Consider the following 16,444-nt stretch of genomic DNA (forward strand, 5'->3'; position numbering starts at 1 on the left):
ATGCGTGCTTTGTTAAGAAAATTCATTGTGCGTTTCTTCAATTTTATGGCTGTATAATCGATCTATTTTTAACTCCATTTCATACATATATATACCGATTTCAATTTCCTTTACGACCATATAATTTGGCGAACGGAGCGCCATATATTGGTGCCGTAACTGGAAATTTCATAAATTTAGAATTTAATGTCCTGGTTTTTGCCTCATAACTTTGGAACTACTGGAGGTATTGTAACAAAATTGATGTCGTATGAAAGGTAGGAAGTCAGACTAGTTCGTGACCTATGTAAAATTTAAAAAAATTTTAAATGTTTTATTTGCAATGTTATGTAGGAGGATACATTTGTATGTTATTGCCTTACAAAAGTTTTCAAAATACAATTTGCCGATTCTATGTCAAAGACCAATATTTATCCTTTTGTTTGTGTCATTCCTTTCAATAGATGGCGTTCATTTAGGGTCTAGTATGGTGATGGGCAACGTCATACGTCTTACAGACACCAATAGATGACACGGACGATGGGTTTATAAAAATTGCATACCTCATTTAATTTTGCAATAACTTTTTTCGTATTGCAGATATTAAAAAAAAGTGGTGTCTCCTGGAAGGTATAATGGTATAATTTCTTGTGAAAAGGAGGGAACCGATATTCCCCATCTTCGAACTTGATTTAAGTTGTGAAGAAATATTACAGTATGTGATTGGTTAATCCATTCGAGAGCTATATCGCACACCAGTCAGACAGACGGGCATTTGTAAAGCCACTCCAAATTATTTGAAGCAGATTTGGTTCAAAGAAACATGGAGTCTAAAATCAATATTTCGATGAAGCAGTGTATTTATATATATATGTATATATTATATAAAAATATAATATCAATAAATAAAATGTATAGGTAAACAGTTATGGAGAAAGTTATGTTGAAAGCCTTAAATTTTTTTTCACAATACAATTTGCCGATTCTTTAACAATTACCAATATTTAGCCATTAATATGATACCTTGGCTATGACTATATAGTTCCCTGGTAAAAAATACAGGATGTAGAAAATAATTGTAAAGAAAAAAATATTTTGCTGTCCCTCAAAAAATATAGTGCTGAAGTAGATGTCTTGTCGGGTTCTATAAAACGCTGCTCATGATCAGACAATACCCTACAGGAAAGCCCTCTTTTGGGCCGAATGAATGTAATTTACAGCTTCATACTTACCTTCCCCCAATCAACCACAAAAATAAAATAAAAATTTTATATTTTCATAGTTTCATTTAGAAAAAGAATCAAAAGAACAATTTATTATTTTATTATTTTCAGTTATTAAAGACTTATAAAAAATATTTGTTTGTACAAAAAATACACATAATAAATAAATTTGAAAATAAAAATATCAAAGGAAAACATGTATTACTATGAAAAACTATTACAAATTAAATAATTAAAAACAAAAAAATATTATTAGAATATACATAGTTATTTGGTTTTTATAAAATTACACAAAAAATTAATAAATAAATAAACCTAATTCTTAATAACAAAGAAATTATAAAAACAAATTCTCTAATAACAATTTATATAATACAATTTATTTTATTATTTTTTTTTTAATTTATAGAAAACTTTAAACACATATCCAACATTTTTTTTTTCAGTTACTAGCAAAGTGGCCGCTACTTCGTATGCGGAAAGGGAATGCAAAAAATAACAATTCATATGGAAATCGTGAATACTGTATAATTTGTTGTACTGTAGTTCTGAATTCCACCTATATATCAAGTTTATTACCATTTAGTACTCTTCATACACATAAAAACTATTTTCCGAAATCTCTTTCTAATTTTCATTACAAAGAAATAGGTCAGAATTCCAATCATATATACTTGTGAAAATTCTTATTTGGCACTTTTCGACTACATAAGAACAAATTTTCAACACTACCTCCATACCATTACCACCGCCACTAAATTTAGTACCAGTTAGTACCAAAAACCCTTTGGCATTTCTTTCTAACTCTCCGTCAGTGACCCACATTTTAGATTTTAGGTTTCCAGCTCTCCGTTACCCAAATCCAAATTGTTCCAAATTTAGCGAATTTTCTATTTACAGTTTGTATACATAAATTCGGGTTTCCAAAGTTGTTTCCATAGCTCAATAATACACTTCAACAATAATCTAAATTCCAAATCTCAGGATTCAACCAAATCCAAATTATTCCAAATTTAGTATCATTTAGTACTTTGCATACCCATAAGTAAGAATTTCTAAAACTACATCAATCCTACACACTAATAGTAATCTTATTTCCACCAAAGTCCAACTTGTACCAAAATTATGTCATATTTGATACCATTCTGTACGTTTTGTACCCAAATTCCAAACCTATCTCAATATTCCAAACCTATCTCAATATTCCAACCCTACTTTCAAATATTAATCGTAAGTCCAAATTTAAGAATTCAAGCTCTGGCTGTTCACCAAATACTACCAGATTTTGGTACCATTCTGCACTTTTCCTACACTACTACGGTAACTTAAGTTGCAACTTTCAGGATTCCAGTTCTACCCGTTCACCAAAGTCCAAATTTTGTGCTTTTCATGCACTCCAATAATAACCTTAAGTGCACATTTAAAGATTCCAGTTCTATTCGTTCACCAACATCCAAATTGTCCCAAATTTAGTACCATTTATTACTTTTCGTATATGTAAGCACGAGTTTCTTCCACATTGCAACATTAATCACAAATTTCAGGATTCCAGCATTATCCCTTCACATAGATCCAAATTCTACCAAATTTAGTACTTTTCGTACTTATGAGTTCGAATATCCAACACTATCTCAATCATGTGCTATAACAGTAATTTTACTTTCAAATATAAATTTTCCACCTCTATCATTTCAATCAAATCTAAATTGTACTAAACGTAGTACCATTTAGTGCACATATTTACACATTTTCAAAACTATCTTCATGTTTCATCCTACACTCCAACCTTAATTTTACCTCCAAATTTTAGGATTTCCGCTCACACAAAATGAATTGTATCATACTTAGTACCATTTAGTGCTAGTGGAAATACTATCTTAATTCTGTAATTTTCATTTCAAATTTAAGTTTTCCATCTCTATATCTAAATTGTACCAGATTTTGTACCATTTAGTACACTTTCGAATTTTCAAAACTACCGATATATCTCAATTCTGCACTCCAACTGATTTATTAATTCAAAATTTCAGAATCTCAGCCCTATCCGTTCACACAAAAGCAATTTGTAAACAGGTACCAAATTTATTATTATTTTTTGTTTCTATATTTAAGAATTTTCTACACTCAAACAGAAAAATTTTAATTCCAAAATTCTGGAGTCCAGCTCTATACGTTCACACATAATCAAGTTGTACCAAATATAGTGCCGTTTAGTACACATAAGTACTATGCTTCCATATTTCAATTGTATATTCCAACTGCAACCATTATTCCAAATTTTAGGTATCCAGTTCTTTAAAAAATTGTTCCAAATCTAGTACCGTTTAGTACTTTTCGTGCACAAAATTCCGAATTTCCAAAGATGTGTCTATAACTCAATATTCAATAGTTACCATAATTCCAAATTTCAGGTTTTCAGCTCTATCATTTCAAGCAAAATCCAAATTTTACTAAATTTAGTACAATATAGTACCTTTCGTACCAATAAGTACGATTTTCCTAAACTACCTCAATTCTACACTCCAACAGTAATTTTAATTCACAATTTGAAGACTCCAGCTTTATCTGTTCACCTAATTCAAACTTGCACCAAATTTAGTACCATTTAGTACTCATAAGTACGATTTTTTAAAGCTACCTAGTAGTCCTAATTCCTCTTTTCAGGATTCCATCTCTATACACTCAATTAAATGCAAATAGTACCAAATTTAGTACCATTTTGTACTTTTTATACACATAAGTACGAATTTCTTAAACCTTTTTCATACATCAAAAGCACTTCTCAACCTGTATTCCTTATACAATTTCAAGATTCTAGTTTTTATGTACAATATATATATATATATATATACAATTGGAACCAAATCTAGTAAATTTTGGTACTTTTCGTACACTTTTAGGTCGAATTTCCACAAACCCTTTTGCACATCTTTCTAACATTCCATCAGTGATCCACATTCCAAATTTCAGAATTCTAGCTCCTCCCATTCGCCTAATACAAAGGTAACCATATTTGGTACATTTTAGTACTTTTCGTACCCTTCTAGTTAGAATTTAATAAATCTACGCTTGGACTTGCCTACAAATATGTTTAATAAATCTACGCCTTGGACTTGCCTACAAAAAATATTTGTAATAAATCTACGCCTTGGACTTGCCTTATGAATTATGAAATTCTTCTTCTGTCTATATGAAAATTTCCCAGTCAAATCCTCCTGAAATATCCCATATCCATTCAAATCGTATGTAATAAATATAAATGGCTTTTATTTGTTTTTTCTTTTCTCTTCCATTTCAAACTCATTTAGTTGACTTGGTTAGGTCATTTCATTGGCAGTGTCATTGTTCCACATGATAATGACACATACATAGACAAACGCACACACACACACTTGCTGTGAATTAGTTGCCAATTCAGTTTGGGGCAAAATTTATTGGCCTAATTATGTGTGTTAATTGAATTATGTTGTTTTAATGAGTCTTTAATTTGTGGTCAGTTACTGTCACTTGTAATGGAGCGGCGTTTTTCATTGTCTGACAAAAGCGAGAAAATTACACTTTTTCAACGAATTTGCGAAATAATTAAATATGTTAAATAAGTTATGTTGATGGCTTCGTTTACCACAAAAGTGTTAATTATTTAATGATGATATTTAAAATTCATACAATCAATTTTTTGTTCGAATATTTTCTATAAATAATAATAATAGAAAAATGGCAGATAACTTACCTACATGTCAGCCGAACTGCACTTCCCTCGGGTACAATGACATCAGATGATGTATCTTCCGTTACAAAATCGGGTGGTATAACGACATCTAGGTAGCCGATCTGTGGGAGTAAGAGAATAATGATAATATGGAATTATTAATACAATTTTGTTATCATGAATCGTAAGGATTTTCAGTATAAATATTAATTTAACCATGTAGTTGCTAAATTTTGGATGAGTTTGGATGAGATCCCGATTCGTAAAAAACTGGACAATTGCTTACCAGATAAAGGGTGGTCGCTGATAATATTGAAATGAGCTGATTAAGCTAGAATACTATGAATGCCTTTGATAAAATATTAAAATTTTTGTAATCAGGACTTCAACCGCAAAAATGCAAAACCGCTGGGCAATCCAGCCGGACTGGCAACCCTATCTACTATATATTTCTTGTGTAGACAACAGTAAGTGTTGGCTGGTGTCATTTGATGGAGAGCGATAAATCACTGTAAATTAGGAAAAGACAAGAGGATACCATCAGGTATAAGAAACATATTCTGGTCTTCCAGAAAACGATTCTTCTGGACTTCTAGTAGAAATCCTGTGGGCCTTATAGGACAAGAATTTCATGTCTTTTGTTATTCTAGGAAAATTCTGTAGTGGTCTTGAAGGAGAAGAAACCATGTCTTATAGCGTAATACATTATTAGACAAATTTAGATAAATTTATTTATAGTGTAAACATACTCAGAACGGTTGTATGCGAAAAATTAATTGATTTATGAGAGATGAACATAAATCTTTGTGTGCGATGAAGCATTGTAAATTATGAGAAGACCCTCGGGTATTTTAAAAGAACGTCATATGGTATAAATGAGATATTCTGGTCTTGTAGAAAAATATCCTTCTTATCTTACATGAAAGGGTCATTAAGACTTCTAGGAGTTTAAGGAGAAGACTTTGTGGTCTTCTAGGAGAAGAATATAGGTCATGTGGTATACTACATTCTTAGACAAATTTGGACATTTATAGTATTCAAATATTTAGAAGGGTTTGACGTACGATCACGTGTTGTATTGTTTACAGTGACTTGAAAATTTAATTTTAAAAAGAGCATTGAACTGTTTATGGCTATTAAGCTCTGTAAATTATGAGAAAATCCTCGGATGTTTTAGGAAAATGCCATCTGGTACCGGAGAGATATTGTGGTCTTCTAAAAAAATACCCTTCTGACCTTCCAAAAAAGGACCTTTTTTATTATAGGAATTCTTCTGGATAAGAGTTTGTAGTCTTCAATGAGAAGAATCCAGATCTTGTAGTTGTATTTTGGCTTTCTAGGAGAAGGCCTTTCGTGAGAAACTGTTGTACACAGAACATTGATGCCGTGCCTAAACTGATAATGCAATATAGAACTGTGACAAAGGATGTCGTGAGATAGACGCATTTCTGGGCCTTTCTTATACCAGCATACTTTTGAAGTTGCATGAAGATCTAACCATAAATCAGTAAAATCGTCGGTCGGAACATATAGTAGTTTTTTAGGCTCTGCGATAATTAAATATAAAAATTATAGAAAATTTCGTTAGAAAACAGTGTAGAAACTTCAATCTACCGGGAATTAGCTGGGACCATTGTATGGGAGGTATTAAAAATTAAGGACTTATTTTGAACATTTTCTGGGAAGATTTGTTTATTCACCAGGAAAAAATAAGGAAGGTAATCGGTGGAAAAATCGTTGGTAAAAAATCGGCTAAAATTAAAACAGGAAGGTTCCAGAAAGTCCCATCGTCGCTTGATGTTGGATTTATAAATACTGAAATTTTTGACCATTTGTGGGGGAGATGCCAGGGGACCAATGGGTTTCATCTATAGACTTGATTTAGGCTAGATAAAGATAATAGGATGTGCAAAGTTTGGTTCAAGTTGGACATTCCATTTGCCTGATATTGGAATAATAAATATTGAAAATTTTGAAATTCTGTGGGGGAGGTACCAGAAGGAGTGGACCAATGGGTCCCATCTTTGGACTTGATCTAGACTTCGTAATGATAATGGGTTGTGCAAAGTTTAGTTCAAATCTAACATAGTCTCAGCCTAATATTGGATTTAAAATTATTAAAATGTTGGCCATTTATGGGGGAGGTACCAGAAGGAGTGGATCAATGGGCCCCATCTTTAGACTTGATGTAGGCTAGTTAAAGATAATAGGTTGTGTAAAATTTGGTTCAAATAGGACATTTCATTCGCCTGATATTGTATTGAAAATGTTGACAATTTGTGGGGGAGTTAAAAGAAGGTTGCTCTATTCGAGAGTTATCGCCAGCCGACCAAACAGACGGAAGGACATTTGGAAATCGACTCCAAATTGTCTGAAACGGATTTGGTGTTAAGTAATATGGCACCCAATGCCAATATATTGGTATAATGAGCGGTACCTTCATATAAGGTTTAACCAAAAATATGGACTTATTTTTAAAATTCTTCGCATAGGTGTATGGCGGACTACAAAAACTGGGAATGTCAAATTCCAGCCACAATTTCATGGAAAAAAGACGCCTGACATGTAATACAGAAAATAGGGGTACAGCCCTATTAGTAAGTCTTTATCTTAAATATTTGCGATCTCTGTGGTTTAAATTTAAACAGACAGACAACAAATTGTATTCCGATGGATAATATATACTTTATAGGGTCTCCGAGAAATATTTGGAGGTGTTGGCTATATAAAGGTATGTACGTTCCCAACTGATGCAAGATTATGAATATATGACTATGAGTTCGATACGAATAGTAATCGACCGTGTGGGCCTTCGAAAACGGACCAAATTTGTTCGTGGAAGAACCAATTTGAAGTAAATGTTTGGTTGTTTCTTCGACAAAACTGATTATGGGGCGACACCATGCGAAATGCAAACTCTCACACATTAAATTAATGAAAAATGTTATGTTTATTAAAATCTTACAAACCATTTAGGGATACAAATATTTTTTACTTTTTTAAGATAAGATAATGAATTTTATAAAACATCATGGATTTAAAAAAAAAAACACAACAAAATTATATTTAAAAAAATATCGTTTGGTTCAATTTTGACCATTTTTGTGGGAGTTAGAGAAATTTTAATATATTAACATTGGGCACGAACATTTAGTGATATATATAATAGACCTAGTACATACATATAAGACTTCGTACTCTCTGATATAAAAAAAGTTTCCAAACTCATTGTTAAGAGACATATCTTCTTTGCTACCCAGTTCGAGTATTGAAACATGTTCTCTGTTTAAATACTCAGTATTTATTTATTTTTTTTATTTAAATGTTTTTCCCAGTGTCCACTATAGTGTTTACCAATCTTCTGACCTTCATTTATGTTATTCAACTGATTTCATTTCAAAAGTGTGCTCACAAAGTATCAAGCATTGGTTTTTCATATTACACATTTGCTACAATAAACTAAACCCCACTTCAAATGTTTATTGTGTAAACGAATCTGTTTGGTTTTCTACTCCCTCTCTACATATAGATTTCCTCAAAATACCAGTAGACGAGTAGTTCCGATACATGTTTACCCACAACTACTTACGTACATAAATATGAAGGTAAAATAGATGTTATTCTATGAAAGACGATTACAAACTTCTACCACTATTCGACATCCCAAAGATGGAAGGACATTTCAAATGGAGAAGAGAGAGAAAAAAGGACAAACATGAAAAATATTGTGTTTGCACACACGTAACATATGTTTGTATATACACTTGAGTATATACATCCACACTCACTGTCGTATGTACGATAGTGAATATGTACAATTTCATTCCATTATGTTGATATAAAAATTAAGGAAGCATGAAATACATTTTATTGGCACCATAAACTACGCTTCGTTGGTCATTGAAGTGTTTATGTTTATTTAAGATTGTTTTTGTTGTTGTAGTAGTTTTCTTTCTTGTTTTTTGCAATGTTGTCCTTGTATCGAGAAAACGAGTCTGTTGTACCGGAAAGTGTACCACAAAATACGAAAGTCGTTTTAATGTTTTTGCAAACGAAATAAAGTGTCACTTTTTGTGTGATTTAATAAATGAATTTTGTGATGTAATATATTTTTTCACGTAAGACGAAATATACAATATAGATATACCATTTATTAGTATTACTTACTCCCCACTAAGATATTAGTTAATTTTGAACCAAGAGTTTGTAACACCCAAAAATATATGATATCTAACCACATACAGAAGGGCACTAAAAAATATTAAGGTTGGATCGGGATCTGGCTACCAAATATGGATAACCGTCTTGACAATTATCGGCCAACATCACCTCGACTTTTATTGAAATGTGGAACAGAAGAACATTACAAATTAATATGTTTGGATCGTTATAGAATTCTGCGTGATGTTCCGGGCTTCGACAAGGACGAGGCCTATAATTTTTGTGTTGATCTGTTAAAATAAATTGTATACATAGAAGGGGATCTGGCTACCGAATATCCATAACCGTATTAACAATGATCGGCCAACATCACCTTGACTTGAAATTTCAAAATATTCAGAAAATACCTAAATTTATCTATGGTGACTACCCTAAATAGAGCACCGAAAACTATACTTATTATTGCTACCCAATGCTATGATGTTTAAATACAAATATGGGGTTCTAGAATCCACAACTAATTGAAGAGAGGTAATTACTTCCATAAAAGGTTCGTTTGGTTCGTTTTTTTTGTCCAAAGAATCTTACTTCTGCGAAAACGACGATGTAAGGACTATCACCGTCAATTAGGAGCATTATGATCATATGATAGCCGAATTTTATTACCCGATAGTTAATATTGCCACTTGTAGAATGTGTGGTTTCAACAAAACGGTGCACATGCCACACTAATCGAGCGATTGTAGCTTTATTGTAAGAGACATTTTCTGGCCGCGTAATTTCTCGCAGTGGTGATAAATTCCTGTTTTTTATTCTGGACAGATTTTTCTTCCCGAAATGAGACAAAATTCACATCATTGTATTCTTGTTGTAGCTAATGAGGGTAATATATGACCTCTCCTTCTGAGACGTACCCCACAATGGAATGCAATGACGCATTCGAATTAAACTTGTCGTCTCTTATTTAACACACAAAGTTTCCAATATTATTAAATTGAAACGTACACTTCCAAGACAATATAAATATAATAATCATTAAGAAAAAATTTATAGAGAGTGCGCTAATAACTTTCCCTATTTAAACAAAACTTTGCTCAAGCTCGAAGATGGAGAATAGAAAATCACTCTTTCTGGTCTCTTTCCATAATGGGTCCTATGGATCCACTCCCTTGGGTACCTCCTCTAGCAATACCGCTAGAGATAGATATTTCAGATGGAGTTTCGAATTGTAGCACTGACCTTGCTATTAGTCATATGATGTTTGGTATTACAAATAACGGTACCGCCAAATTTTCGGTATTTTTAAGATTTTAGGTTAATTTTCCACTTCGGGGTTTTAGATGCTGTTATACTTCTGGCCAGAAAATTATACTTTTAGGTCTGAGTTATCGCAAACCCACATATAAAGGTCGCGTCCTTCTACAATTGCGCCGGAAATGATAATTATAGGTTCAAGTTTTGATATAACCCCCATATAAAGGTTCCGCACATATATTGCTATTTTCATAGTTTTAGTCCCACTTGCTCTATTTTGTACTCAGATATTTAACATTTTGTACTCCGGACATAGTTCTATGTGTAAAATTTTGAATATAGCTAAATGTTTTCACATAGCACCTTTAAAAAATGTTTAGCCCTGTTTTTGGTATTCTTCGTACCAGAAAGTATTCAATATATACCAGAAAGTAATAAACATATATAATGGTGCCGCTCAATATTTTCTACGTTAAAGTTCCTAGCCTTTGGGGGTATAAAAAGTTTGGTCGGTTCGAACAAATTGTCAACTTGTTTTCTTATCTTAAATTGTTTGCATACATTTCAATTCAACTCACCTGACTCTTCATGGGATCCGTATTCAATTGACACATATAGCCACCGCGATCCTCTTCGGTTACTGCTCGTATATGTAAATTCCATGTATTCTGATCCAAATGACTGACTGTCACACGGGAATTATGGGTTATGACATTCTCGTGTATGGCCTGAATGGCTTTCGTATCAGCTTTGAGCCAACCAACCTGAACACAAAAGACCGAAAAAATATATGAGAGAAAAACACCAAAAACGTATGTGAGTGCACAATTTGGGAAAATAAATGAGTTTGTTGAACTCCGGTAAAGAAAAAACATGCAACAACAACAAAAAAAAAATGCATTGTATTTCATATTGTTGTGGTTGTTGCATTTTTTGTTTGGTTGCAGTATTTCAGTTCAGTGTTTCTTCATTCCTATGCATCCAAACATGTGCACGTGTGCGTGTGTATGTGCTAAGAGTTTTTGGCTATAGTCATGAATGTGTGAAAAATGTACCAAAAATGATTTACTGCCACAACATGTTGTTGACTTTTTTGTTGCCTACATGTCAGAGATGAGTGCATTTAAACTTGTGTAGATTTGTGTGTGTGTGCGTTTCTGTTTGTTGGTATTGTGTTTTATAATTGATGTGTTATTAAGTACTTTTTCTCCTATATATAAAATAAGAGATTGTGTGTGTGTACGTGTGCGTGTATTTGTTCAGAAATGTTCGAGGCAATTATTCATAAAAAATTCGATAATATCTACATGTATGCATGTGTGTGTGAATGTTTATGTTAATATTTATTAACGATTGTGTGTGCATGTTTGGGAGACTTTTCATGTTGTTCACAGTTTTGTTGGATCTTTTGCCGGATTGTTTACAACTTACCCTATAACCGCCCAAATGTCGCACATGGCATGTGAATGTGGCATCACGACCCACTGGTACCGAGACATTCGATATGCTTTCAACGAATTCCGGCTGGAATGCAGCAATTTCTGCAAAAACATTAAATAAATATATGTTAATAAAAATATGAATATTGATTTTAATTTTCAATAACAGAAATTGAATTTAAATCAGTAAGGAAAGTAGTAAAGTCGGAATGGGCCGACTATATGATACCCTTCACCACTTTGGGTATATTCTACATAAGTGTCCTAACAGACGTTTTCGAGGGAACATTGACATGAAATTTAATGAACTTAAATATGTGATCTTTATCTACATCTAAACCGACTAACATCAATCCCTACATATGCCATTCTGCAACATAAGCTAAATTTTGTAAATTGATTTAAAGCAAACTTGACACACTATTCGGTATGCGGCAATGTTTAAAATTTAATCTCAATTTGATTCTTTGGTGTCCAATTAACATTAATAAGGCAAAATTATATATGGGAGTTATGCTATATCTATATCTGAACCGATTTCAAGGAAACTTGCCAGAGATTAATTTATATTAACTTCAGTACGTCATGTCAATCGGCCTAGCTATGGATCTTTAGTGCACCATTTCCTTAAAATCGGACGAAAATTTATATAGGTGGTGTATGTAAATCTGAACCAATTTTCACGAAACTTTGCGCACGAATAATATAGTACCCTATGCCAAATCGAATGATTTTCAGGGTCTTTGTTGCACCATTTACCTAAAATCGGGGGAAACTATATATGGGGACTATATCTAAATCTGAACCGATTTTCACGAAATTTAACACACTTAATTCAGTACGCTATGCTAAAATTCGTGCAAATCAAATGCCTTTCAGGGACCTTGGTGCACCATTTACCTAAAATCGGGCGAAACTATATATGGGGGCTATATCTAAATCTGATCCGATTTTCACGAAACTAAGGACACATATTTCTAGACTTAATTAAGTACGCTATACCGAAATTCGTGCACATCGAAGGATTTTCAGGGACTATGCTGCACCATTTACCTGTAATCGGGCGAAACTATATATGGGAGCTATATCTAAATCTGAACCGATTAACACGAAACTTATCACACATAATTCCAGATTTAATTTAGTGGGCTATACAAAATTTCGTGTAAATCGAAAGATATATAGGGACTTTGGTGCACCATTTACATAAAATCGGACGAAAATATATATGGGATCTATATCTAAATCTGAACCGATTTTTTTTCAATATGGTTCGTTCTTGGGCCGAATGAATGAACTGTGCCAAATTTCATCCAGTTCGAATCCAAACTGCGACCTGTACTTTGTTTACAATTTAACATCAACAGACGGACGGACATGCATAAATCGAAACAAATTTTCTTTAAAACATCCTCACGCCTCAGAGAGTCCTCGAAAAAAATGTTCTTAAAAAAATCCTCACACCTCATTTAGTCATTGAAAAATGTTCTTTAAAAAATCCTCACGGCTCATATAGTCCTTGAAAAATTTTTCTTTAAAAAATCCTCACTCCTCATAAAGTCCTTGAAAAAAATTTTCTTTAAAAAATCCTCAAACTCATGTAGTCATTGAAAAAATGTTCTTTAAAAAATCCTCACTCCTCATATAGTCCTTGAAAAAAATGTTCTTTAAAAAATCCTCACGTCTCATATAGTCCTTGAAAAAATGTTCTTTAAAAAATCCTCACGCCTCATATAGTCCTTGAAAAAATTTTTCTTTAAAAAAATCCTCACGCCTCATATAGTCCTTGAACAAAAGTTCTTTAAACAATCCTCACGCCTCATATAGTTCTTGAAAAAATATTCTTAAAAAAATCGACGCCTCAGAGAGTCCTCCAAAAAATATTCTTTAGAAATCCAAGCCTCAGATAGTCCTCGAAAAAATATTCTTTAGAAAATCCAAGCCACAGATAGTCCTCGAAAAAATATTCTTAAAAAATCCACGCCTCAGAGAGTCCTTGAAAATATGTTCTTTAAAATATCCTCACGCCTCATATAGTCCTTAAAAATGTTCTTTAAAAAATTCCACTCCTCAGATAGTCTTCAAAAAATATTCTTAAAAAATCCACGAATCAGATAGTCTTCAAAAAAATATTCTTAAAAAAATCCACCCTCAAAGAGTCCTCAAAAATATATTCTTTAAAAAATCCTCGCCCCAAAGAGTCCTCGAAAAAATATTCTTAAAAAAATCCACGCCTCAAAGAGTCCTCAAAAATATATTCTTTAAAAAATCCACGCCCCAAAGAGTCCTCGAAAAATATTCTTTTAAAATTTACGCCTCATATAATCCTTGAAAAAATACTCTTTAGAAATCCAAGCCTCATATAGTGCTTGAAAAAAAATATTCTTTAGAAATCCACGCCTTAGCAGGACCTCCCAAAAAATATTCTTTAGAAATCCACGCCTTAGCAGGACCTTCCAAAAAATATTCTTTAGAAATCCACGCCTCATATGTGCTTGAAAAAATATTCTTTAAAATTCCACCCCTCAGAGTCCTCGAAAAATTTTTCTTTTAAAATTCACGCCGCTGATAGTCCTCTATTAAAGATCCTTTGAAATCCACGCTTCTGGTAGTCCTCGAAAAAAGTATTCTCAGATATACCCCGACGATTTTTTTTTACTTAACGTAGTAACTTTTTCAGTTTTATTTAAAATGCGCCCTCAATAAAATTTAAACAATATTCAGTACAAAAAATTTTGCTCTAATATTTTTGTGTTATTTTCAAAAAAGGACATAAATAATTTTCCAATGGCGTCATTATCGACTCAACACATCCGACCAAGGGCGCTGCTAAAACCCTAAGGAAATATTTGCAATCTTCAAACAATGTCATCGTCTTCACATCACTTACAAAAGTTTATTTGCATTTCGGTTGCCGAAGGAGAGGCGAGAAAAAAGTTAGACCGATTTTTTTGTTTGGGTGAAACTTTTGTCTCTACTGTCGACAAACATTTTCATTCAATTTTCATAGAATGAATAATCAAAAAATGGTTCTTTTTCCCAATTCTACTGTGTCTCATAGTTCAATATACTATTATCGGCAGTAGACAACAGAGGCCACAAAACGAAAGAATGAAAAAAAAACAAAGTGAAGTTTTCATTACTTCAATATTTATAGAGTTGTCATGATCTCCTTGCTACTATTTTTTTTCTTTTGCCTCTATTTTTCATCGACTAGTCTGAAATGGGGAGACTATACATATTAAATTATGTGTATGCTGCTGCTGCCGTTGCAAATTCAATTTTCCAAAAAATATGATTTATAGAATTTTTTAATGTGTCGAACATTCTGGGATGTTTTTGTGGTTTGCCATTTGGCTACGTTTGTCGGCCGGGGAAACAATTTGATGATAAATGTTAACGTAAAATAAAATAAAACAAAAACATACATTCATGCATATATATAATATTTTTGTGGTTGTCGGAAAAATGTATAGATGCAATTTTTGCCGGTATTTCAAAAAACTATGAATGACTGAATGTGATGGCGTATGAGTAATATGCCAGGCTGTATGATGAATATGTACATTTATAAATCATACGTCCTTCACAAGGTGTACTATAAATATAATAACAAATAATTTGTTTATAAAATAAATGAAATCTAGTTGTATTCGCAATAATGAATACACAAATTCAATTTATAATACAATTTGTTGTTGTTGGATTTGCGAGGATTTTTGGAATTTGTTGTTATTCATAAATATTTGGTCTCTACATTGTATTCACAAATTATTTTGTGATATTTCATAAAATTGTGTATTGTAGGCCGTTATAGTAAACCTAAACCTAACCAAGTTTGCTAAAAATATGGCCAATGAAAATGTAAGTATGATTTAATTTGTTATAACCTCTACAATAACGTGGAGTGCATATTAAGTTTGCCATCCTGATTGAAACACTCTCGAAATATTCGCCCGAGACTATGTTCGCCCGAGATTTATGTTCGTTGGAAGGGTGACATTTGGCAGTAAAAAAAATATGTTGCTGTTTTTTGTTTGGTGTATTCAGATGTGAGTTACAGGGTGTTAAAAATGGAAGTGAACAAAGAGAAAATTCGGTACATTTTAAGTTTTTCTATGATAAAGGCGAAAATGCAAGCCAAGCGGCGAAAATTTTGAATGGTGTTTATGGTTTCCGATACTATAACAGCCAACTATCTACAGTTTTGGTTTCGTAGATTCCGTTTAGAAATTTTTGATGTTAAAGATGCACCCCGCACAGGTAGGCGGGGTGCATGGGGTAGGTATTAGAAGGCGAACTTTGGAAGAAATATTATGATGCGTAAAGTTTTGCGGTAGCAAAGTGTATATACCATCATTAGACATAAGTCTAAAGGTATACCAATTTTGGAGAATACTTTAAAAACAAATATACAAATTTTGATGAAAAATATTCACATTATCATTGTGAGACCAAAAATATGTATAGTAGTCCTATTATCAGACTATAGACACTTATAATATAAAATCGATATTATTAATCTCAGTATTATGGTTGGTGTGTACAGATGGAGAATGTCGAAGTCTTGTACCTCTTCCACAACATTCAAAAAATCAATTTATTGAAAAATCCTTTTTTATTCAAATTTCACTCGCCCATAAAGTGGAGTTCCGTTCGTCAGATCTCGAAATATTAAC

The 16,444-nt window shown here is 32.5% G+C and overlaps 1 protein-coding gene across 1 annotated transcript in view; it reads right to left on the reverse strand.

Annotated features, from left to right (window-relative positions):
- Positions 1-4,928: 4,928 nt before the first annotated feature.
- Positions 4,929-16,444, reverse strand: part of LOC133333648 (cell adhesion molecule 4-like) — a 55,101-nt gene continuing 43,585 nt past the window's right edge. The window contains exons 2-4 of the mRNA XM_061541940.1: positions 11,758-11,867; positions 10,905-11,090; positions 4,929-5,033 (exon numbers count right to left, since the gene is read on the reverse strand). Coding sequence (XP_061397924.1) covers positions 4,929-5,033; positions 10,905-11,090; positions 11,758-11,867 — 401 coding nt within the window. The remainder of the gene's footprint in view (positions 5,034-10,904; positions 11,091-11,757; positions 11,868-16,444) is intronic.

Source organism: Musca vetustissima, unplaced genomic scaffold, assembly GCF_032173495.1.
Source record: "Musca vetustissima isolate MV318-11 ecotype Yass unplaced genomic scaffold, APGP_CSIRO_Mvet_v1 utg146870, whole genome shotgun sequence".
Lineage (NCBI taxonomy): Eukaryota > Metazoa > Arthropoda > Insecta > Diptera > Muscidae > Musca > Musca vetustissima.